This window comes from Eretmochelys imbricata, chromosome 2 (assembly GCF_965152235.1).
Source record: "Eretmochelys imbricata isolate rEreImb1 chromosome 2, rEreImb1.hap1, whole genome shotgun sequence".
Taxonomy (NCBI): Eukaryota; Metazoa; Chordata; order Testudines; family Cheloniidae; genus Eretmochelys; species Eretmochelys imbricata.
In genome coordinates, this window is record NC_135573.1 from 172276971 (window position 1) to 172302754 (window position 25784).

Below are 25784 nucleotides of genomic sequence, written 5' to 3' on the forward strand. Positions count from 1 at the left end.
TTTAAGGCTTTCAGATGGCTGCATGGATCTCCTTCTCTCAAAGACGGTGGTGGGGTAAGTTCTCTCTCTTTCAAAATACTGCACCCAAGGAGGACGAACCAGATTCACAATAGTACAGAAGACTTACAAGTGGCTAACTGGCTAAAAAGTTTTTCTATATTTTGAATATGAGTAATACATTTTTACTAATAAATCTATCAGAAAATAATGTGCAAATATCCTGCAAACTTATTAGCATCCCAGAAATTTAATTTAATTTAGTTCAATGCTATGGTGAGTTTTATAGTAATATGCAATAAATGAACACTAGGTCTAGTAAACAATGAGAATTGAGACAAATTCCCATATTTTAGAGGACTTACTTGCAGGTCTGCTACTGTTAACTATACAGAAAAACTGCACACCATGAAATTTTTGTTCTCACACAATGTATCATAAGTGTCATTTTATCATTCATATCAGGTGGCTTGATGTTGAAATGCAATCAGCAAAATCCACTACTGTTTAAAGTAGTAGAACTCATTGAGCCAGCTGTATTAGATCTAAAGATTATGAGGCATATTTGTTGACAAATAAGTACAGCATAAAGGCCGTTTATGAGACTAATTGAAAAAAAATATCATATACGATTTTTTCATATCTCTTTATATTTTCTCATTCAAACTATGTTCTCTGACAATATGATACCCATTTACTGACAACATATCAGCTCTTTGCCATCACAACTACAGACACTAATCAGCATATAATGCCAAAAGCACTCAAACAACTTGTTATTTTTGCATTTAAAAAAAAAAAAAGCCTTACACATATTAGCAGAAACATCTGCCTCATTTCTTTTTTCATATTCTACCTCCAGTACATTCAAGTGGGAATGACTTTGTCCTGGCAACTTACTGGAAGTTATTTTCACATTACATTCATGTAGTGGAGGGGCTGTGAAATTAGTTCCATGTCAGATGGGTACCTTGGAGGTTGCATGGATTGGCATGCTGTTTCCGCCATAGGAATCTCAGTGTTTAAATAACAGCACTGCAGATTATTCATTTATTTAGAGTATTTTCATTTCTCTGTTCAGGAAAAGAGTATATAGATAAAGTATTGTCATTTTGGGTGCTGTATGGTAAGTCAGAATAAAGAACACATCACCTATGATCATTTCTCCTTCCATTTACTATTGTGATTACATCTGTTTCAGAGCTCTGGATCTGAAGTTATGCTCAGCTATATTATATTCAAAACACATCTCCCTTCTCCATAATCAGTACCCACTGTCTGCCAAGTAGTGCAACTGATCAGGAACTGGATGAAGCTCTCAGCTTCTTTCCTATGGAGCTTTTTAATCTGTAGAATGTGCTTGATGATTATCTTCCAGATTGCTGGAGGGAAATAAAGAAAGATAATGGTAAAGAGAGAAATGTGAGCAGATGATTAAAGACAAAACTTATAAAAGGAGGAAAAACAAAATCTACTGATGATGTAGAAAGGGAAAGAAGAGCCACAAGAAAATTCAGAAACATGGAAATTGGGTGAATAAAAATTGAAATGAAAGGGAAAGGTGTAAGAGAGACAAAGAAAAAATTAGACAAAATAGCAGATGGAAAGAAAAAGATGAATATAGAAAGATGTAAATCATAGTAACACACGATTCGACTCAGCACTATGGTCCTGAGCCTGGAAAGTGCTCTCCTGCAAAGTGCTCTCAACTAGCAATGGCAACTAAGGACACTTAGCATCTTCAAGACATCAGCTTCCCCTTTTACATTCTCCTCCTAACACATTCTCTTTCCCCCCCTCCCCCACCAGCCTTCTTTCTCTCCAACCTTTGCATACACTCCATTGTCTCTTCCCCCTTTAATAAACTTATTCCCTCCTTCCCTGCCCCTTCCCTGATTTCACACTCCCTCCTTTCATCTCTTCTATAAGATAAAAGGAGGTTTCAAAGTTGGAGCCAATAGTTGAAATGGTCTCCTTCCCATGAGTCCTTCTCTGACAACGAAGGTCATCTCCTCTCTAGACAGGAAGAAAGAAACAGGCCCTAGAGGCTCAGGCTGCCTCCTGCCAGCCACTCCAATGGCTCACTGGCAGGGGAGGGCAGAACAGCAGGTTCTGCCTATATAAGAACCGAGGGAAGACAAATAACAGAGCTGCCAACTGATGCTGCTGCAGGAGCCTCTCTGGCACAACTCTGTCCTACTGACTTTATGTATTCAAGCTCATAGAAGCTGCTGCTTACTCTGTCCTGTCCCAGTTCTCTGAGCAAAGTCTGAGATAGCAATCCTGGAAATTCCCTATGACGGCAGTCCTGCACATTTTGACTCTTCAGGCCCAAATGAAGACTCCAAGCAGGCTTGTGATCCCACATTTCATGGTGCTAAAGGCTAGTGATATTATGGTGGATCTGCTGATTTTCATATCCTAAGCCAAGGAGAAAATGAGTAAATAACTGGTAAACCTCAGAAAGTTGGGTGATTCAATTCAAATGAACATGCTGGTATTTGTATAATTTTCTGAATTACTCAGAGATCTGGGGCCTTCCTAACCAGACTGGAAGAAATTGCATATGAGGCTCTTCCCATATGGAATCTGCCTTGGAACTGGAGTCAGAGGGACCATGTTCCCTGAAGCGACTGTTACTGAAGGAACACTGGGAAAACACAGGGAGTTAGGCTGGAAGCAATTCAGCCGCATGGTCAGAGCAGCGCACAGGGTTTAATAAAGTTCCACTTCTTCAGTTTAACCTGCATTCCGCTTCACTCCTTGCAAATGAAAGAACATCCACAACTTCCTTCTTCTAGTGATATTAGAAACACCACAAACATTTCTGCAGCCTCTCATTCACTTCTCCTGCTTCTACTGAGAAGCAGCCACTGAAGTGATGCTCTGGATATTAAAACACACACACACCCCTAAAAAAATTACATATCAATTTTTGGATCAAGGCTCAAGGGGGTTCTTATTATATTGAATCATTTTGCTTATCCCAAATTAACTGAATTCATGGATATTAATATCAGCCCCTTACCTCATCTCCCCATCTAAAACCAAATAATTGTCTGGATGTGGTGAGCTGTATGTAGTGGAGGAACAGAAGGGCTAATTGAAGGGGAAATATTAGGAACATAATGGCTTGAGCTCACTACCAGTTTAAGCACTTAATTCACAATGTTACTCAGTATCTGCTCTCTAAATATAAACACCACCTTTATGACCAGAGTACAGGCAGCGTATATTGTTTGAGATAATGTCAAAATAACCCAAGGAGAATTTGCACACATGTTTACATTATAATTATCCATTTAATTTGTATATATTTGACCAATAATTTTAGTAGCAGCATTTCTAATAAAATATTTCTTAAGTTAACCTACTATGTCTCCCATGTTTGATTTTTATTCCTCCTTTTTCCTTACTCTTTCCCCCTTAGTTGGCATCTGTTTTCCTTCATCTTAATTTTCTATAGCGAAAAATATTTTTGAACTTACTTTTCTCTGTAAGACCACACTTTTATATTTCCTAATTCTTCCAAAAAGAAAAGGAGTACTTGTGGCTGTAGCTCACGAAAGCTTATGCTCAAATAAATTGGTTAGTCTCTAAGGTGCCACAAGTACTCCTTTTCTTTTTACGGATACAGACTAACACGGCTGTTACTCTGAAACCTAATTCTTCCAATCTTTTTCCAATTCTGCCTTTTACTTCAGCTTATTTTCCCCTATTATTTCCTGCAACATGACTCTCCCCCTCACTTTCTACAATTTTATATTTTTAAATTCTGTTAGACAGGTATTTTTTTTCTTTCTTTCTTCCCCTTGATAAACATATTTCCACATTTTGTCCTTCCCTTTTATCCCTCATGTTCCATTTTCTTTCCTCATCACCCCAGCCAAGAAGGTACTAGGATAACAAAACCCACTGAAGTCAGTAACACAAGAATTCTTAGCAGTACTCAGGTGGTGTTAAGTCTAGGAATCAATTTCCCTTGCTTGAGGGAAAAGATTGAGATTTAAAAAAAAAAAAATCTTCCTGGCCCAAATCATCAAAAAGTCAAAATTTTTCATGAAACGCTGTCTGGGATTTCTTCCTGGAGCTCTAGGAAAAAACAGAGTTAATAAGACTAAATATACTACCAAGTACATAAAGACTAACAATATTTTCCACATCTCAAGGACAATTTTTACCCAGTTGATTCTGGGAAACTTTCATGGGAGAGTGCATCAGCCACTTTGTTAGAAGCTCCTGAGATGTGTTGGACCACAGCCTAGCTCTGCATCTTTGGAGCCTATTTTAGCAAGTCTAAGACAAGATGCACTGAAAAACGTATACACTTACTCAAAAAAAAAGTAACAAATCTCAAAGAATATTGATTGCAACATGTAACTATCACATGGTAACAACCAGAAATTTAATCGAGCTTTAGAATGGAATAGAAAAGGAGAAGGCTAAAGAGGCCAAAAAGAAACCAAGAATTAAAACTTCAGTTTGCGGTTACCAACACACAACCCCATTAGTGATGCGGGGGCACATAATCTCATAGTGGACTGGCATTCATCAGGTGTTGCTTCAAACATCATAGATCTCTGCACTCCTGTTCGAACTAACCTATGCATTTGGGATAGGAGGGGAAAAAGAGAAAAAGGATGGCTGTTCCTGGGTCCCATAACAGCATAGAACAACTAGGAGACTCCCATTGTCAACCAACCAGAAAAACAAACAAACCCCACAATGCTGCTATGCAGAGCAACCATTCCCCCAGGTACGTCTTCTTCCAACCAAAATCACTGAGCACCAAACCTACAACAGGGCTTCCACAACTTTGATCAAGGCCTCAGAAATTATGCTGATTCCGTGCATCTTGCTGTCTTCTGAGTGCACCAATCATTTTTGACTGATGACTGTGCAAGAGGCCAAAATAACTCAGCTTCCACTGACACTGATGGACGTTTTACCCATGGTAGAACAGGAAGATGTAGTCCTTAGTGTATTTATATTTATCTGATATTAAAATGAAATAACAGAAGGCCAGATTATAGTTTTGCCATGAGCCTTGAACATGGGTAATGCATTGTCATGCTGGCCCTAGGGCATATTGTCCGTAGGCAGCTTGTCTCACTGAGTGTGTCACAATGTAGCTGTGCCATGATCAGAGGATGCACACTGCGCCAGGATGCAGTTTGAATCCCCTGGATTGCCAGCACAACTACACTGGCCAGTGCATTGGAGGGAGCAGGGGCTTTGCCCATTCCATCATCCTGTCCCATTCACTTCCCCCAACATGCACCCGAAAGAATGTAGCGACTGTGTGAAGTCTACCTCTTCTTCAGTACTTTTACCCACAGTATGAGTAACTTACATGTCCTTGTACCTGAATGTGGCACTCTGAACTGGGCCACTGTTAGGGTCATAACAATATTAATACTTGATAATTATCAGAGCCAGTTGAAAATTTTAGAATGAAATTTATTGGGGGGGACCCCAATTTTTTTATATTGAAATTCTTTTGAAAAAAATTTCACATTTTATACACTTTTATTGAATACTTTCATTTTCCATTTTCAAAATAAGAATTTTTCCAATAAAAATTCTTTTAAAAGAATAATAAAAATATCTACCAGACTAAATTGATAAAAGTATCATTTTTTGAAAACTTGTGTTGTAAATGATAATTGAAAATGGTTGATTAACGAAAATATGTTTGAACACAAAAATTTAATTTTTTTTTGCAAAATTTCTTTTCATTTTTCAACCAGCTCTATTCTTAGAGTGCTTTTCATCCATAGATCTAAAAGTGCTTTATAAAGTAAGTTAAGTATTTTATTGATGAGGAAAAGATGACAATGGGAAGTAAAGTGAGATGCCAAAAGTTACACAGCAGGTGAGTGCCAGAACCAGGAACAGAACCCAGGTTTGTCAGTTCCCACTGCAATGCCTTATTCATTTGAAGATACTGCCTTCCATACAAGGCAGACACCAAATTACTCAAGTATTAAATTAATTAATTAAAAATCATTGGATACAAGTTTCATCTGCTAATACTTCCTGTCCCAAGCATTGTGTAAGGGAATTATATACAGGGTGTTAAAAACCTCCTGCAGATATGTCAAGCACAGATCGTCATTATTTAGGCTGTTTTGTATATTTACAGTAGATCTGTGCAGAAACTTAGCTCTCGCACATTTTTGAGAAAGTCAGAATTATTAATCAACTTCAAAATGTGTTTCTCTTTTTTAATTGCTGTCAATGGAATTTAATATCAGCACCTTAACATTTTGCAATTACAGTGTTTTAATAGTGAATGAAGGAATAAACTATTTTTTTCTTAATGGAAAAGATTAAAAGAAAATTAATTAATTTATAGGCTTTACCTGCAAGTCATTTTCAGGTTATGATTAATTCTGACTAGGATTTTATTCCATATATGAATAGTTTTTAAAAATGTCTATTACTAATTAGATGGGTTTTGTTAATTGTCCCCTGGAAATAATATTTGACTGTGCATTTTTCATAACTATATAGGTGATAGTAAATATTTTGCTTGCAATTCATACAGCAATACCTCATTGTTCCAAGGCACAGGACCCAATTAATCAAATTACCAAGGTACATGCCTAAATCTTAATGCTTAAAACACGTGTAAGTATCATGCTGAACTTGGGCCCCCAAACAATTTCTACAGGCTGGTTTTAATGGGAGTTCTGCTTAAAAATTGATGGTGTGGTGTGGCTCTAAATTTAGGATTAGATTCTGCCCTCAGAGCTACATGTTCAACCCCTTTGAAGTAAGAAAGAGTGGCACAGCTGAAACTGAGGGTAGTCTGATCCTTTCTGGCTTTGCCTTAATAACATCAATACGGAGGTTTCCTCATTCCAATAGAAATTGTAATTTCAATATATTTACCACAGGCTGTGCATTTACATTTCATTTGGCTCTTTCTCTCTGGTTTTCTCAATTATATAATCTTCAGCAAGTAGTAGCAATGTTATACCTGGTGCTTGAAGCTGCAATCCTTTCTTTCCTGAATACAGTTTTAATTTTCTTATGATAATAATGGAAATCATTTCAAATGTATTACACAGGCTGAATTTTGGAAACATCAGGGGCCAAAAGCTGTTAGTTCGCCATTATAAATCTGCAGGAAATTTGTGGCAGCAATGGAGAACTGAGAGCAGGTCTGGCCTAGCATATTTATTTTTGGAGATAAAAAACAGACATAAAAGTAAAACGTCTATATTGGCTAGCTTTACATGTGTTGGTCGGTAATGGTGTTAAGTGTTAATATTGACGCTTGGTGGCGTTGTATCTATGTTTAATTTATCAGTTCACTGCCAAAAATGTCTTTTCCTCCCCTAGATAGGGCATGTTAACAAACAAGGGACAATTTAATATTGGTTTGCATCCTTAGGTGAGGGGGAAGGGGAAAGCAGCAACAGCAGCACCATAGACCAGATCATGACAAACTAATTAATTTAGAGTTACTGTCAGAAAGCTAGAAAATTACTCCCAGATCATTTTTGTGTTCTAGAGATGTAGAAAAACTGCTATCAATAAGGATGTTTAGAATTTTCTTTCAAAAAACCATATTGGGGAAGAGGTTAGCACTTTAAAAGAGCAGCTGTAATGGTTACATAATTCTTTTAAATAGAATGTTGCAAACATAAATTATGCCATTAGTTTTTAGGGCTTCAACTGCAAATACTCCAAAACTATTTTTTTTTTGTAAAGGCTCTGGGGAAAAATAAGATTTACTTTCAAAAAATGAAATTTTGCAGCATCCGTATCAAAGTGTTTATAGAGTCCCCATCACGATAGTATCTGGGCATAGTATCTCACTAGCCTTTTGGTATTTGTGGGGGTGGGGGAATAGATGGACACTATTTTGAAAGGCTGAGAATAAAAGGATCTGATCAACAGAAATGCCAAGTGCCCTCCAAGAGGGCTTTGTGCCCTGGAATTATTATTCTTTACATTTTCACCCAATTCAAGGACAAAATTTTGCCATATGCCTGGGAAACTGTATTCATTTCTAATGAAATCTCAGATCAAGTTAATTATTACAATTTATAGGAATCATGCAAAAATGATTCACTAGTATGAACCCCTGCACCCATCCTGAGTCTCACTGATGTAATAGAACTCACATGAGTGTATGTATTTGAATGAGCAGGGTTTATGTTTACAGTGCAAAGATGGCTTTGTCTGCAGAATGCCCAATTTTGCCATTGGGAAGATTTGCTCATTCAAGGCAACACTCACAGAAGCATTAAGTTTCACAGGCAAACATTTAAAATATAAAGGTGACACAAATTCCCATTGGAAAAACAAGGGGGAGGCAGTTTTGTGACAAGTTCTCTCAAAATATAAGACATTTCAGGTTATTCTGCACCTTCCAGGTTTTTCCAGGTTTCTGGATGGGGGCTCAAAAGCCAGTTTTGTTTGTAATTTTAAGATGAACTCTTAAATATTGAATCCTTTTGTTGTTGCCGACAACACTTGGCAGAAGGGTTGCAATTTAATCAATTATAAACACCCCTGATTTTTGTATGTTTTCCTAGTTCAACTTCTCAAGTATTAGTGGGATGACATGTTATACCCAAATATTGCCTGTATTACACAACACAGAAAATGCTGGTATTTAAAACATAGTTTACAAAGAAATGAAATATTTTACGGGCAAAATGGAAACAATAAAGAGATTTAGTAAACAATGTTTAAAAGATTTCAAACATCTAAGGAACTTTTCAAACAGGTAAAAGGCTGGATGGTAAACATCAATAGTAATGAGTACAAGCATGAACAGAATATGTACGAAGCACAGACAGGCATATATTTACTTGGAAATAATTTAAAGACATCTGTGACCCCACATGGCATGCTCAGACAGTTTCCTTGCAGAGAGACCCAAAAATTTCTACAGTCCACCTACAGAGGTCATGAAAGGCTTTAAGTCCAAAGCAGACTGCAAAGTGTTACAAAGGCATCTCACAAAACGGGGTGACTGGACAACAAAATGGCAGATGAAATTCAAAGCTGATAAATGCAAAGTAATGCACAATGGAAAACATATAAAATGATGGTGTCTAAATTAGCTGTTACCACTCAAAAGAGAGATCTTGGAGTCATTGTGGATAGTTCTCTGAAAACATCTGTTCAATGTGCAGCAGCAGTCAAAAAAACAAAACAAAAAACCCACCCTAGAATGTTAGGAACCATTGGGAAAGGGATAGATAAGATGATAGAAAATAACATAATGCCACTATATCAGGGCTGGCTCTAGGTTTTTTGCTGCCCCAAGCAAAAAATTTGCCACCCCAAGCTCAGTGGGGCTAGATCTCTCAGGTGGTGCTGGAAGCGGGGGGAAGTGATGTCACCTTCTCCCAGGGCCTGCAGGGGCTTTTCCCCCTCCCCCACCCGGCCGCGCAGAGAAGCCCTGATATAAGGGGTGGCACAAGGCAGCGCAGCAGCCAGTGCGCAGATGAGGCGGTGCAATCCCAGCTCCCAGGCAGGACTTGCCCTCTCCTCCCCAGGTGGTGGCTGGGCCATGGCAGCTCAGCATCCCGGGGCCTGGGCTCCCCCTTCCCGCTGTGGCCGGGAGCACGGCGCCCTCACCCTGCATAAGTGGTGCGGCTCCGAGAGCGCAACTGCCCCGGAAAAAAAAGGATGGCTGGAATGCTGCCCCTGGAAATGTGCCACCGCAAGCACGTGCTTGCTTTGCTAGTGCCTGGAGCCAGCCCTGCACTATATAAAACCACGGTACGCCCACAGCTTGAATACTGTGTGCAGTTCTGGTTATCCCATCTCATAGAACAGATATTAGAATTGGAAAAGGGACAAAGACGAGCAACAAAAGTGATTAAGGGTATGGAACAGCTTCCATATGAGGAGAAATTAATAAGACTTGGACTTTTCAGCTTGGAAAAGAGACGACTAAGAGGGAATATGAGAGCAGTCTATAAAATCATCAATGGTGTGGAGAATGTGAATAAGGAAGTGTTATTTACTCCTTCACATAACGTAAGAACCATGGGTCAACAAATTAAATTAATAGGCAGCAGGTATAAAACAAGGCACAGTCAATCTCTGGAACTCATTGCCAGGGGATGTTGTGAAGGCCAAAACTATAACTGGGTTCAAAAGAGAACTAGATAAGTTCATGGAGGACAGGTCCATCAATGGCTATTAGCCAAGATGGTCAGGGATACAACCCCAACCGCTGGGTGTCCCTTGCCTCTGATTGCCAGAAGCTGGATCACTCAATGATTGCCTGTTCAGTTCATTCCCTCTGAATCATCGGGCACTGGCCACTGTCGGAAGACAGGATACTGGGCTAGATGGACCCTTGGTCTGCCCCAGTCTGGCCATTCTTATGTGCTCTCAGTTTCACTCATTATCTTACTAATAGCCAAGTATCGGGAAACAAGAACTCAAAGAAATATGTGAAGTAAGTTTTGAATGTACTGATTTCAAACACCTTTTAATTGGTGTTTTCAACAAAGATCTGCTATTCTTTATAAAAGAAGACAGACAACATGGCTTGGTGGTCATGGTGATCAAATTAAATCCTGACAACCTGACTCTCACTAAACTACCATTGAAGTTAAAAGGAGTTTTGCATGAATAATGAGAGCAGGATTGAGCACAAGTTTTGATAACCGACTATTGCATCTTTCTCCAATAGGCTGAAGGTTCAAATGGAGCCTTCGTTGGTAGTAAATGAAAGTCCTTTCCTTCCCTGCTTAATGACCTATAAAAATGAGTTAGGAGTCTTACTCCTTTTTATAAATGGAAGGCATCCATAACACACACACACACAAGCCATCACCAGTGTGGCTAGGCTACCTTTAATAAATTCCCAGGTTGCAATGTCAGGGGAATAGACAAGGATTTCAATGACAGAGATTGATCTACCCTTCTACAAGTGGTCCGTCCATGTCAGAACGGAGATATACCAGTGGGATTGTTTGCTCTGCCAGTGCCCAGGCTATCCTGGGGAAGAATGAGACAAGATCTCATTAGCTCCAACAAAGAAGGACAAAAAGTGGAAAGCCTCAGGCAAGAGATAGTTTATGGGTGAGGCAGGTGGTTTTGCAGGGAAAGCTTATAAACAGCAGAGGAATCTCAGCCAAGATTTACATTTGTTGCTCTTAACAATAACGAAAAAAGTCAGGTAGGAAATTTAGTTCTGGATACCCAGCATATGTATTCTGTGCTGAGAGGGAGGTGGGAAATCAGCCCATTCACGGAGTCCTTAAAAAGTAAACTACTACACCTTGCCACAGTATGTGGTATATTCTAAATATAGGAAACAGTGCTTTCAAGTCAATACTGGTGTGCCATGTCTGAATTTTTAACAACACCCGTAGGTTTTGTTCTCTAGGACTCTCATTCTGACATCTATCGGGAATATTACTTTGATAAGAAATGTTTTAAAAATAAGGCAAGGACATAATAAAATGTATTAGCTTCTGACTTTCATAGGAAAACTCACACTTTTCCTCCTTCCCAAGCATCCTTGTAATTTTTGGGCATTTGGAATGTCAGTGTATTAGATCACTCATGCACACAGCCATTTAAAATATGGAGTAAGGGACTGGTACAATCTTTGAACTTTTTTTTTGTTTCTAAAGATGTCAAGGGACTCATTCACAGAAAGATCACCTGCAGAATTGTCTGAAAAAAGCCAAACTGAAACCAACAGCTGAGCTCCGTGTCATGAGGAAAATGGGAAAGTTTGCTAGACTGGTCCACTCTGACATTTGGAGACTGGCTTTAAACGGGAACACATCTGTTTCTGGTTACTTAATGTTATGTACGTAAAACTTTGGTAACTTTGCTTTCTTCCTTTCTAATTTCTAGTTGGTGGGGGGAAATGGAAAGATTCGTGAATGGGGGGGAATTTTCACAACAAAAGGCTTCTACACAGGAGTGTTGCAAAGATATTCTAAATTAGGTCACCCAGACTTTAAGAAAAGTTTGTGCGTCATATGTGGAGCAAAGGCAGTACATGGACTCAAAACATTAAATGAGGCATCAGAAATCCAAGCCATCTTTGTAGTAAAAATACAACAAAAGCCATGCTTGCGTCCTCCTCCTCCTCGGCAAAGGCTCAAAGGAGTCTCGATCAAAGGGAGCATATACTGAAGCCCCTGTAGGTTGATATGTTGGGACTGGAAGAAACCAACCCTAGCAATTTCACTTGACAGTCTGAGCTCAAACCAACATTAAACTCCAACAGGAAGGCTGCACAGTCACCAACCTTGCCCCAGGGCCCCTCTGCCGCAGCATGGGTCATTTCTAATCTCTCAGTCACTCCTTCCTCCCAGTAAAATAGGAGACAGTCTATGCCTTAAATATCTCAGTTGGCTTCTGGGGGCTTGGCCTTTTACTGAACCTTCTTCCTGCAGTCAAGTGTCCCATTCTGCTTTCTTCCAGGCACTTCAGATGGTGCTAAGTGATTGTTCACCTCCCACCTCAGCAGCTTCTTTTGGGAAGTAAAACACCAAGGTTATTTCCTTCCCCACCTCTTTATAAAAGAGCTTCCCATGGGGCAGGATATTCAGGCAACCTCTTTTCCTAATAGTGAAGAGGGAGGGGGGAATCAGGCCTTCCTAGTTCTCAGTGAGTCTTCTTGGAGACTAATTTTTTTTCTGTTTTCATAAGGCAGATCTATTATTTATTTATTTATTTTAATATAAAGACATTGAGAGATCCATCCAGCTTTTAATGTTTAGGGCCCTGTAGTGCCCTTGATTCATATAAACAGTTCCAACTGATGTAAAACCCCTACTGACATCAAACATTAATCCCCTTCTGAGCACAGATGAGACCGCTCTAGTTTAAAGCTCATGCAAATACTAATCACCAAACTATTCTGCCTACTCCACAGTGAGTTGAGAGTTGATTTCCAAGAAACCGATTAAAGCACTTTAATACTCAGATTTTTTTTTTTTAAAAAAAGGTTTTACTAAGTCTAGCCAGGAGAATGTTGCTGAAATGAAGTTTGTGGGGGAGGCTTTTTTACTTTATTTTCCTAGTAATGTGCAACGCTTCCCTCTTGCATGGAGACTGTAACTCTGAAAGAGATTATTTTCCTTGTTTTCTTAGTATATGGTAGTCAGCAGTCTGACTACCTGATGGCAATTATCTTAAATGCTGTTGCCCCTGTTTGCATGTATCCCAATTGCTATAAGTATGATTAGGGCACTTATGTCTCCATATTCCTGCACCCTGATTCACATGATATATCCTTATTATTGCTGGACTGTCTGGCTATGTCTATTTCAACTCAGATTACGTTGAAATAGCGAGGAGTATAAAAATATTGCTAGAGCATGCAGGGCTGTAATCAGGAAGGCCAAGGTACAACTGGAGTTGCAGCTAGCAAGGGATGTTAAGAGTAACAAGAAGGATTTCTACAGGTATGTTAGCAACAAGAAGGTGGTCAGGGAAAGTGTGGGCCCCTTACTGAATGTGGGAGGCAACATAGTGACAGAGGATGTGGAAAAAGCTGAAGTACTCAATGCTTTTTTTGCCTCGGTCTTCACAGACAAGGTCAGCTCCCAGACTGCTGCACTGGGCAACACAGTATGGGGAGGAGATGAGCAGCCCTCAATGGTGAAAGAACAGGTTAAGGACTATTTAGAAAAGCTGGATGTTCACAAGTCCATGGGTCCAGATCTAATGCATCCAAGGGTGCTGAGGGAGTTGGCTGATGTGATTGCAGAGCCATTGGCCATTATCTTTGAAAATTCGTGGCGATCGGGGGAGGTCCCGGATTATTGGAAAAAGGCACATATAGTGCCCATCTTTAAAAAAGGGAAGAAAGAGAACCCAGGGAACTACAGACTGGTCAGCCTCACTTCAGTCCCCGGCAACATTATGGAGCAGATCCTCAAGGAATCTGTTTTGAAGCACTTGGAGGAGAGGAAGGTGATCAGGGACAGTCAACATGGATTCACCAAGGGCAAGTCATGCCTGACCAACCTGAATGCCTTCTATGATGAGATAACTGGCTCTGTGGATATGGGGAAAAAGCTGGATGTAATATTCTTGACTTTAGCAAAGCTTTTGATACGGTCTCCCACAGTATTCTTGCCAGAAAGTTAAAAAAAGTATGCATTGAATGAATGGACTATAAGGTGGATAGAAAGCTGGCTAGATTGTCGGGCTCAATGGCTCATGATCAATGGCTCAATGTCTAGTTGGCAGCCGATATCAAGCGGAGTGCCCCAGGAGTTGGTCCTGGGACTGGTTTTGTTCAACATCTTTATCAGTGATCTGGATGATGGGATTAATTGCACCCTCAGTAAATTTGCAGATGACACTAAGGTGAGATGTAGATACGCTGGAGGGTAGGGATAGGGTCCAAGGTGACGTAGACAATTGGAAGATTGGGCCAAAAGAAATCTGATGAGGTTCAACAAGGATAAGTGCAGAGTCCTGCACTTAGGAAGGAAGAATCCCATGCACCCCATGCTACAGGCTGGGGACCGAGTGGCTAGGCAGCAGTTCTGCAGAAAAGGACCTGGGGATTACAGTGGACGAGATGTTGGATATGAGTCAGCAGTGTGCCCTCGTTGCCAAGAAGGCTAATGGTATATTGGGCTGTATTAGTAGGAGCTCTGCCAGCAGACCGAGGGAAGTGATTGTTCCCCTCTATTTGGCACTGGTGAGGCCACACCTGGAGTATTGCGACTAGTTTTGGTCCCCCCACTATAGAAGGGAAGTGGACAAATTGGAGAGAGTCCAGCGGAGGGCAACGAAAATGATTAGGGTGCTGGGGCACATGACTTACGAGGAGAGGCTGAGGGAACTGGGGTTATTTAGTCTGCAGAAGAGAAGAGTGAGGGGGGATTTGATAGCAGCCTTCAACTAAGTGAAGGGGGATTCCAAAGAGGATGGGGCTCGGCTGGTCTCAGTGGTGGCAGATGACAGAACAAGGAGCAATGGTCTCAAGTTGCAGTGGGGAAGGTCTAGGTTGGATATTAGGAAACACTGTTTCACTAGGAGGGTGGTGAAGCACTGGAATGCGTTACCTAGGGAGGTGGTGGAATCTCCATCCTTAGAGGTTTTTAAGGCCCGGCTTGACAAAGCCTTGGCTGGGATGATTTAGTTGGTGTTGGTCCTGCTTTGAGCAGGGGATCGGACTAGATGACCTCCTGAGATCTCTTCCAACCCTAATATTCTGTGATTCTATGAATTGGTAAAGTAGCTTGCTATATCTGACCAAACAAACCATCCTTATGTTTATGAAACTGTGAGGCCTTTACTTTCTCTGTACCACACTTTAAAATTTTTAACAAGCCCGCCTGTGTTCAAAGAGAGTAGCCATTTTGTTCTGAGTGATGCTACAGCCTTTACAAAAGCTGCAAATCACACTGTGATTCCTATCTAAAATAAAACTCATTTAGACCAAAAGAACACAGTTGCTATCCGTGTAAGAGAAAACATAACCATTTCATGATGTGAACAGGTAATATCATGTCTCTCTTGTTTTAATTAGAAGAAGCAAAAAGCTCAGGATTTCAATAGTCTCAATGAATTCTCATTACAAAAAACAGGAAAACACAGTTGTTGTGAACTAATCAGTAGAGAGCCCGCTGGAGTTTAAATAGTCCCAGCATGAAAATTATAGTCTGTGAAGATTAAATTTGTCTTCCTGATGACTGAATTTGGCAATCAACTTAATCAAGTATCAAAATTATGCCATTGCCCATACAAATAACAACATGAAGTGACACAGAAGGTCTGATTCAAATTTTGTTTTCTTAAATTTGCTTCTAGATGCTGTTAAATCCTTTATTAAAGTAATCAGAATTTTTCAATTTAGGGAGAAGGGGTGGAGCAAGGGGAGAAACAAAAAACCCATCAAACCACATTAGACTCCTAGTGGTACTAAATGGACTCAACATTTTAAGAGTGCTTTTTCCCCCCATTGACTTTTATTCACATTCCAGAGTGTAGGGGAAAATACTCATTGATAGCATGCCTTAAGGAGACAAAACCAAGGAATTCAGCGGTCAGGGTTACAGTCCAGCCTCTATTAATCCATTGTATCACAGCTAATGAAACCACTAAATGTTACAGTATTGGATTTGGAAAAAAATAAAACTTCAAGTGCTGTTCTACTCTGATAAAGTAAAAATGTATGCTTTACTCAATCAACCTGAACTTTGTGTGCATTCACTTTCACTATTTTTATACTGTCAAAAGTATTTATGTTTTTACTTCTTCTGTTGGTTCTGTAGAGCCAACACAGTTAAGAGAGAGTGAGCTGGATTATATTCCTTTTTATGGATCATTAGCAACATTTATAACCCATCACTCCTGCATAAAACCTCAGAAAACAGGGTTGCACATCTGTAACTGAGGGCAAAATTTGGCAGATGCTGAAATGCAAGAAAAGGGTTGAGTCTCAGGTCTTTGGTTGAATTGGAAGGCAATCAGAATAAACATTTCATTTGTAAACTGAACTCATTTGCTATGGAAATTACTGAGTGGAGACAAATACTGAACACCAGAATACTACTTTTACAGTGTCTGTCCTATACTGAAAAGCAAATTTATCCAAATCTATTTAGTCATTTAAACATAGTCTGATTTTTGAAAAAGTAAATGTGCTGAACTGCTACTCCTAATCTGAGTCAATCAGCCATTATCGTAACATCAGATTTGTTTCCAGGTGAAATTTCTTCCTGCAAAGTATCTTTTTTTCTGGTTTAAAAAATACTACTTCTTCATCCTAAGGAATGTGTATTTTCTCCTCTTCTATATACTTATTGTGGTTTGCATTGTCATTTAATAAATGCATTATGACTAGAGCGGTGTGAAACAAAGCCATTTGATTCACAGGGGTTTCATGAAAATGTTTACTCTGAGTTTAAAGAGTTTATCCCTTGAGTTTGGCTTTGAGTTTCTGCTTCGAGTTTCTGATTCAAATGAACTTAAAAATCCAAAATGAAATTCAGCCAAAGCTCCAGAGCATTACCTGATTTCAGGTCAAAACTACAGAAAAGTGCTGACTTCCCACCTCAAACCAAAAACATTCTAGGTTTGCTCAACAACATAGATCTAAGATTACTAGGAGGGTCATGAATACCAATGACCATTTGGCAAATCTGGCAAATTGCAGGCTTGTAATAAAGCATGAGTTTCCCCTGATTTTGAGTTTCATTAACAGAAGGTTGCCAAAATTCGCTATACACCTGGGTCCACAACATGGAGACCATTCCGTGATCACCTCTAAAAGGTGATACTTTCATTACATAAATTGAAGCTCACCTTTCAAATAAACTTTTTTTCTAAAGAGAAAAGAGTAATTTTAAAAGTATTGCAACACTCGCTGTAAAACTGAAATTAGATCCTTAAAAAAAACCTTTGCTGTCTTTCTAAAGCAATAGATGAAGAAAGGGATTAGCCTGAAACTTTGGTTGTGTTGCAAAGGCAAAGGTTCCTGTGCTGTGTGTCTCCAGATGACCTGTCCTGCTATAATCCCATGTGCTTTTATCCTGCTTGTACCTGAAAGACAGACACTGTACTTTAAATCCCCCTTTTGACATAGCAGTCCAGTTGCATCTTTTCCTTTCCTTTTTGCAGACGTCAGATGAAAATGCTATTAAGAGAAATGTACACAGCTACTGGGATTTTTTCTTTCTTTTTTAATGAATGTGATTTCAGGGAAGTGACTCCCTACCTCTGTTCCTTATTCTCTCTCGTTGGCACTCAAGGAGGAAAAGTAGTTTATTCTTATTTTCAAAGACTCACTGATAGGTGAGAACATGCTTAATTAACTAAGCCTCCCTCCTTGCATTTATCCAGATGAACTGAATATCTTAACCACCCATTCACATGCACAAAAAGAAATGATCTTCAAAGTGATGGTGTTAAACCAGAAAAGAAACCTATGAATATTCAGACTTAATGGTGTTAAAAATACATATGCCGAATTATTTTTCCTTTGTTTCACCAAATACTATTTAACTACAAAATTCTATATTTCCTTCCCAGTCTTTCCTGCAGTCTTTATGCACACAAAGGTTCAGTCACATCAAACAGGAATTTGGCCTGTGAACGAACCATAAAAGTGCTTCCTTACACATGGTTATGTTTTTCTTTAATAATCGTTTTTACCCATCTGATTTCTTTGGATATATTACAATCCAACAGTGGCACAATTCATTCTGAAGATGAGCATCTTCTTATATTTAAATGGTCTCAGAGAATAATTTTAAACCCAATAGCTACATGTTCAAAAAGAAGGAAGGAATTTAAAAGGCATGTCTAATAATGAAGTATTATTATTTTCATAAAATGAAATTATAACTGTTTTTTAATTGAAATCTTTTTCTCTTTTGCTTATTGCTTATATGGCCTGAAATGCACAAGGAGAAATTCTGGCCTCCTTCTAGCCAACAGATAAACTTTTCTTGGCTGACAGGTTTTTTTGTGAAATAACTGTGTGTTGGGATAGCCTCTGAGACTTGATTCACTCAGGAGTATGTTGGGGTGGCTTCTGAGACCTTATCCATTCACTACCCTCCAAGCCATTATCCACCCAGTTCGATGCCGAACTAGTCACTGAGATTTCTTTATTTGCATACAATCAAACTACACTTGAGTTGATCAGACACAAGTGTACCATCCAAAGTTATACAGCAAAGATCTTCCTTTATATACATTTCCACATTACATTACACATTTTGGGATTGGCTTGGTTACTGTGTAGAAACCAATCCCTGTACAGAATGCTGTATCCACACACTGTCCAAGTATGATTTACTCTTTACTTCATCTTTATATTCCCAACATATACCTTATCTATCGTTATCTTGCCAATTGGAAACGGTTCCGTGGGTCTTCCCTCTTACCTTAGCTAGTACAGACATTCTGTTTCCAGCCTGCAGTTCCATTACCACCCTAAACCAGCCTCTCAAGAAAAGAGGCCTCATCCATGTCTAATTACTCATGTCAAGCCAGGCCTACACTGTACTGGCGCTTGGTAAGACCAAATCCATCACTCACCACATGGGTGTTGTGCACGTTGGCTCCTCACCACTTTTGCAGAAGCCACTTTATTCCCTGGTCTTCAATATGGGTGACAACTCTCTGCACCCCATTCCACAACCTGTACTTGATTGGGAGAATATCACTTTAATGAAAAGCTTTCAGTTCATCCTGTTAAAGTTTCTGAAGTTTATAAGGCATGGGGAGAAGCATCCAGGTAAGATACTTTTTATAAGTCAGTAATAATGCTGTCCAGAGAGTAAAACCTAGTAGAGATTTTCCATAAAGAATATGGCATTTCTACCTCAGGGGTGGGAGGGAATGTTATAAGAATAAGTGCTCATCTCAGGTCAGCACATCAAATATTCTGTTCCCATTGACGTAAGTGGGAGCTCACACATGCAGGGAGAGCAAAATATTGGAGCTGAGATGTTTGATGTGGACATGAGAGGAAAAGATTGCCCTCTCATTGTGCAAACCATTGGAAGTGAATCTGATCTGTAAACATTTGGATCCACAGAAGACAGCAAACCTAAACAGTGGATTTTCATAATAGGGAATTTGGTTCAGATCCATCTACACTTGATTTATGTTTTATTTCAAGTCACAGGCATTAAATGACCAGGCTTCTGGAGCAAATTACTACTCAATAACTGATCTCGTTATAATATAAATACATTTTTTGTGGGGGAGGGGGATCTGCTGTAGACACATAGAGTCAGAGTTTAAGGCCAGAGGGGACCACTAGATCACCTAGTTTGCCCTCCTATATATCACAGGCCATCAACACTACCCAGTACCCACACATTGAACTGAAAGCCACAGGTTTAAAGTACAAAATGAAGAAGAGGTGACTAACCCTCTGTATATATCATAAGCTCAGCAAGCTAAGGAGAGACAGCAGGTTTTAAGAAAACCAATTTGTCCAACAAATTAAAGACTTTTAAAATCTAACTGGGTACACTATTTACCACCATCAGAAATGGAAAAATGCAACTAAATGAGGTTGGAAACTATCACAAACATTTGTTTTCAGGAATACCATTGGTGAGTCAAAAGAAGGCCTTTATAGATCCCAAGTATTAACACAAGCCACAGCAAATGAGCAATGGAAATGCTCATCTCTCAAACAGCTTTTTGAATAATTCCAAATCTCTCTATAATTAAACAATAATGCATTTTTAAATACTTTAAAATGGTGTGTGTTATAAATATGTTCATTATGACGTTGAGATTTTGCTCAAAAATAGCATAGTTTAAGCGGAAATGGAAAATCTGTGAACTGTCAGTTTTTCATGAGATTACTTGAATATTGTAAAATCCAACAAAAGGCAAAACCATAGATTGTCATATTTCTCATTAAATATTTTGCATAATTCTAGAATGTGACATTAAAGTGTAAACAAAAAATTGAAACTCTGAATTAAACTGGTAATTGGATTTTTCACCTCTTTGTAAGCATCTTGGTTGTAGCTTTGATAGTGAATCTAAAGTAACTGTTCTCTCTTTAATATTAAGAGGGTGTTATTGTAGGCATGTCAAGGGAGAAAGACAGTAAATGGACAAATCTTCTTTATCTTATCTACCACCACCACCCAGATCGATCGGTCTTCAGCTGTCGTTAAGACTGTGCCGATCACAACACATCCGCCATTCTTCTCGCACTCTTGCCTTTCTTCTCCACGTTCGTCCGAAACGTTTAACAAAGTCATCTCATCTACCATATTTTAGAAAACACTTTTCAAAATGAAAAGGCCCTTTTAAATGTATGCTAGAAAGACAAGCACACACACACACACACAATGGCTTGCCCTGCACACGTAAGTCAGATGCTGTAGAAAGTACAAGGACATCTCTTTTCCTCTCTCTCCTCACTCCCAGTATATCAGTAGAGGAAGCCGCTGTAATATGGATACAATCAATATGGCTTGTAAGCAGTGGGCACTAATAGTGCTGCCTGCAGTACTTACCACAATCGCGGTAATAGTGTGACTTTCAGAATGGCCAAAGAGTCAGTTTGCACATGCGTCTGTTTCAGTATCAGGATTGATCTACACTTAAAATGGTATAGCAGCAGGGCCACTGTCGCACTTCAGTGTAGACACTCACTCTAGTGACAGGAGGAGTTTGCCTGTCCCTGTAGGTAATCCACCTCCGCAAGAGGCAATAGCTAAGTAGATGAAGGAATTCTTCTGTCACCCTAGTGCTGCCTACACTGGGGAATAGGGTGGCCTAGCTACATCTCTCAGAAACACGGACGTAGCTATGCCAATATAAGTTTTCAGTGTAGACTAGCCTTTAGTGACCAAATACTGCCACCATTTAAGAGTTCTCAGCAACACTAGGCAAGCATTTAGTACAATGATTGAAGAACTCATGTATCCATTTAACCACCCAGTATGGAATTTTAAGTAGTCAAAATGGAATGTGGGCCAGATGCAAGTGTCAGCATCCCTTCTCTCACAAAAAAGTTCTATGGGCTCTTTAATAACCACGGATGGCTCTGACTTGGACTTTTACATCTCAACCAAAAGACATCAGTATTGTGCATGCCTTCTATATTACATTACAGTGTTGAAGCAAATCACAGTGTCACTTACAGTTGTGACAGGTGGCGCCACTGTATCCAGTTCCTTCACAAGTACATTTGAAGCTGTCCCACGTTTGGGAGCATTTGCCACCATGTTCACAGTGATTGGGAACACACCTGGCAGGACAAGAGACAAAGAGAAAAACAAAAACAAATAAACAAGATTTATGAATGGCCAAATTTTGAGCTGCTCAAGTAATACATCATATCAATGCCAGTTTGCCCTACACTCATAATTAATCCTTGTTGTTTTAGGTAGATTAACAGAATTCATGACAAACTGTGCCAACCACACAAAAGATGATGTATCACAGCCCTGCTGTGGCCTCTTTTCAAACAAAGGTAGAAAAGGAAGACAATCGTGAGAAACATTCACTTATCATAAATTAAGTTTTTAAAAGCCATGAATGACTAGTACCAGGATCAGAATAACATCACAAGCCTTGGATTTTTCTCTTGTGCAGGTGATGCCATGCCTCATGGATTCAAGTCCCACAAAACACGGAAAGTTAGAAAAGAACAGCAGTGAGATTCACTTAATCTTTGTCTTGCCCACCATGGGATAAGATGGAGGCAGCTTGCCTGCTGGCTTGAGATGGAAGTTACTAACTCTGCATTATTAAAACAAACCAGGTGCTGTGAAGTTCAGAATAAAAGATTTAACAGGCTTTAATTCACTTGTGACAAACGTAATTCACCTTTATCCCACCTGCTCTCCCACTCCAGCTAAATTATTGTCAGAGAGCTGAGGAAATGAAAAAGAAAAGGTGGAATGGAAATGAATGAAAAATAGGGGAAATTATATTAGAACATACATTTATTATTTGAAACAGCCACAAAATGTAATTTCAAAGATTTGAGTTTGACCAGTTTCTTTTCTATCAAAGATTCATTTAAATAGGAATTATCATAATACTTTCGCTTTTTGAAACTATTACTTTTCTCTTCTTGGAGTATGCTTTGAAATCTCATTTCAAAGAACCATTTTTTCCCTTTATTAAATTTCTTTTCAGCCAGTCTCAGGACAGACTCTGTGCTTTCTGATCAAGGGTTAAAGGAATTTTCCTTTCATGTTGAATTTGTCCAAATAATATTTATGAACTATACTTCTACATTTTTACATTAAGGGAAGATTAATAGACCTCCAACCAACCAACAAATGGAAATATTTTCTGGAAACATAACACAAGTTAAACTATAGTTATCACCAGGATAATTTTGAAATTCACAGCATCCCTGTAATAGCTAACACTAGACTCTTTGTTAATACCCATAGTACACCTTAATGCATAATAGTCTATCTGACAAATCATTTTGGAATTATTAATTTTGGAATTTTCCTTCTCTCCCACACTATATGTGCATGCATCACTTCCATTTTACAGGAATGTAACAAAGAGAAAAATATTTTTGACAGAAACATATTGGACACTTGGCCATAGTGCAGTTCACCTCCTTCTTCAAAACTGTTATTGTTTATACACACAGAGTAAAAGCTTTTTAAGAAAATGTACTATACGATATGCCTACATTCTTTATTATACTACAGGTGTGTCACTGAAATCTGTTAGAGAATTTCAAGAGACTAATAAGAACCATGCTTAAAGAAATCATTTTCTGAATGAAAAACAAACATTTTTCCATTTTAATATTAGGGTACAATATCCTGTAGGGATCTGTGATATAGAACAGCAAATTTCCAATTATTTGGAAAATTTCCATTTTCTGTGAATGGCTGGTGTTTTGGTGACACTTTAAAGTAGTTCCATTGACATAAGACTGACTCACACTTCTGTACAGCTAGACAAAGCCTGAATTCTGAATGTAATTTTCTGTGTTTTTAAACCTTGTCAGCTATATTCAGCTTTTATTTTCATAACCACTTTGTGGTTTCATAAACACTGAAACCCTAAATTCTTCTCCAAAATCATTTCATGTGTCACTTTGGATGTATTTCCTTCCTTATTTCTATTTGAAAATAGATTTGCTTTAAAACATAATTTCCCACTGACAAAAAAAAAAAAAAACATTTCTACATTAAGTTGGACAGATATTTACATGAAATCTCAATAATAATGCCAATATCCAATTTTGCATTTTACTACTATATAACTTACTTTTATACCAGTATAAGTAGCAAAGCTAACGTCGTATTGGTAGCTTAACATATACTATCTTAATTCACATAAATATGAAAATCAATATAGATATTTATTGACACCATCTACCTGAGCACACTTTTTTATTTAATTTATTTATTTATCTAATTGGTTAAAAGTTTTAAGTCAGATCTATCCAACAAACCACAACCCCTATTGTTAGTTTTGTGTGTCTTGTAAGAAAGCTAGCTTAACCCAACTTCCTCTGGAACATTTTTTTTTAAAAATCAACCTTTTTACTTTACTAAATACTAATTTGACATAGTTCAGGGTGAAAAGTGATTCAAACTATAGGGAATTTTAAGTCAGCAGAATGTAATAACTTCAATATCATTTGGTGAGGACACCAAGATAAACAAATACTGTGAGGCAAATCCACAGCCAGACCCTTCGAGGAGCAGTGGGAACTGTCTGGGGTTCTCTGCTCAGTGTCCCCCACTGGAACCCTGCTTTTGACCCTGTGACCCTCACGTCTGTCCCTGTTTTTTCATTAGTTGTCCTCCATATTTATTTGAGACCTGGGTCCAGTAGCTCTCCCCTTAGGCTGCAGAGAGGGACCTTTAGATGTGAGGAGGTGAGATTCTCAATAGGTGCCATCACTCGCTGCTCCAACAGAGCCTGCCGTGACTCTTCACTCAGGCATGCAGCAGCAACTCAGCTGCACTGACTCAGCCTGTAAGCGGAGCCTGCAGTGACGTCACCCTCAGGTATGCTGCGGCAGCCTATCCCAGGGCAGGGCCCAGGTCAGATGACTCCCAGGCACAGGTATTTCCTGACCCTCCAGCCAACATCAGCCTTGTCTGTGCCCTCCTGCAACCTTTCTCCAGCCCTGCATCCCCCTCCTGACTACACCTCAGCTTCGACCTTTGGTCTGCAGCCAGACTCCAGCTACGATCTTGATTTTCGGCTGGTCTGTTGACTCTAACCTTAGTTCTGTCCCATGGCCTGTCCCCAGATCCCAGTTTCAGTGCTGCCCTCACCTTTGTCCTGACTTTACGGCCAGTCCAACCCCCACGCCTGAATGCTTAGAACCCAGAGCCAGACACTTATGCTGTTGGAAAAAGTACTATACAGTATATAGGGTAAAATTTTCATAAGTATTTGATCATACATATATCTGTGCATGGAAATCACCTTGTGTAATTTTGCACACACAATAGAGTATATATATGCAAGCCCATTTATGCTCTATTTGCACTTGAATTGCATGCACAAATGGATTTTGGATGTCTCTGTTCTATTATCTGGTTGTATACAAACTTGCCAGATTTTAAAATTGGCTTTCTTCTGTTGGCCAGAGGAGCATCCTCACACAACTCCATGATTCAATTTCTTTTTGTGATACAGATTTCTATCACCCTGGACCTTACGGTTCCTTCATATCTCCTATATCTGCTAATCTGCTACAAGGACCTCCACAACACTCCCCATGTACACCACTACCTGGGTTCCACTGTGCTAAAATCTGCATCCATATCTTCTTCTATTCTTGTCTTGACTATTGCAACTCCATGCTCTTTGGCCTCTCATTTCCCAGCTCTCCTGATTCCAGGTCAAAGAAATATGACCATATCCTCTCCATTTTTAAATAAAATCATTGACTCTCCATTCCTTTCAGGACAAAGTTCAATATTACCTCCTTACTGAAACCATCCTGGACGTTTCTGCAAACTACCACATGGACATTTATATCTTTTTTTCTACTTTGCCTACCCTTGTTTAGCACTGGGCCACTTCTTCACACACACTTGTCAATTTTGTGTAAGTAAAGTTCTTGCTATTTGTGACACTTAACTAGTTTCTCCATGTATTTTCACACCCCACATGAAAGCAAATACTTTTTGCCTTTCCTTATATGGTATGATTAATTTCTCTGAATACTATATTTTTATTTGAACTATGTGATTTTGTTATTTAAGATCAAGGTTGATGATGTAATCACTTTTATTGTACCAACTTCTGTTGGTGAAAGAGAACATAAGAACAGCCATACTGGGTCAAACCAAGGGTACATCTAGCCCAGTATCCTGTGTTCCAAC

General features: G+C 39.1%; 1 protein-coding gene across 1 annotated transcript in view; it reads right to left on the reverse strand.

Moving 5' to 3' along the window:
• CNTNAP2 (contactin associated protein 2) overlaps nt 1–25784 on the reverse strand; it is a 1133690-nt gene that overhangs the window by 514378 nt on the left and 593528 nt on the right. The window contains exon 11 of the mRNA XM_077808720.1: nt 21597–21703. Coding sequence (XP_077664846.1) covers nt 21597–21703 — 107 coding nt within the window. The remainder of the gene's footprint in view (nt 1–21596; nt 21704–25784) is intronic.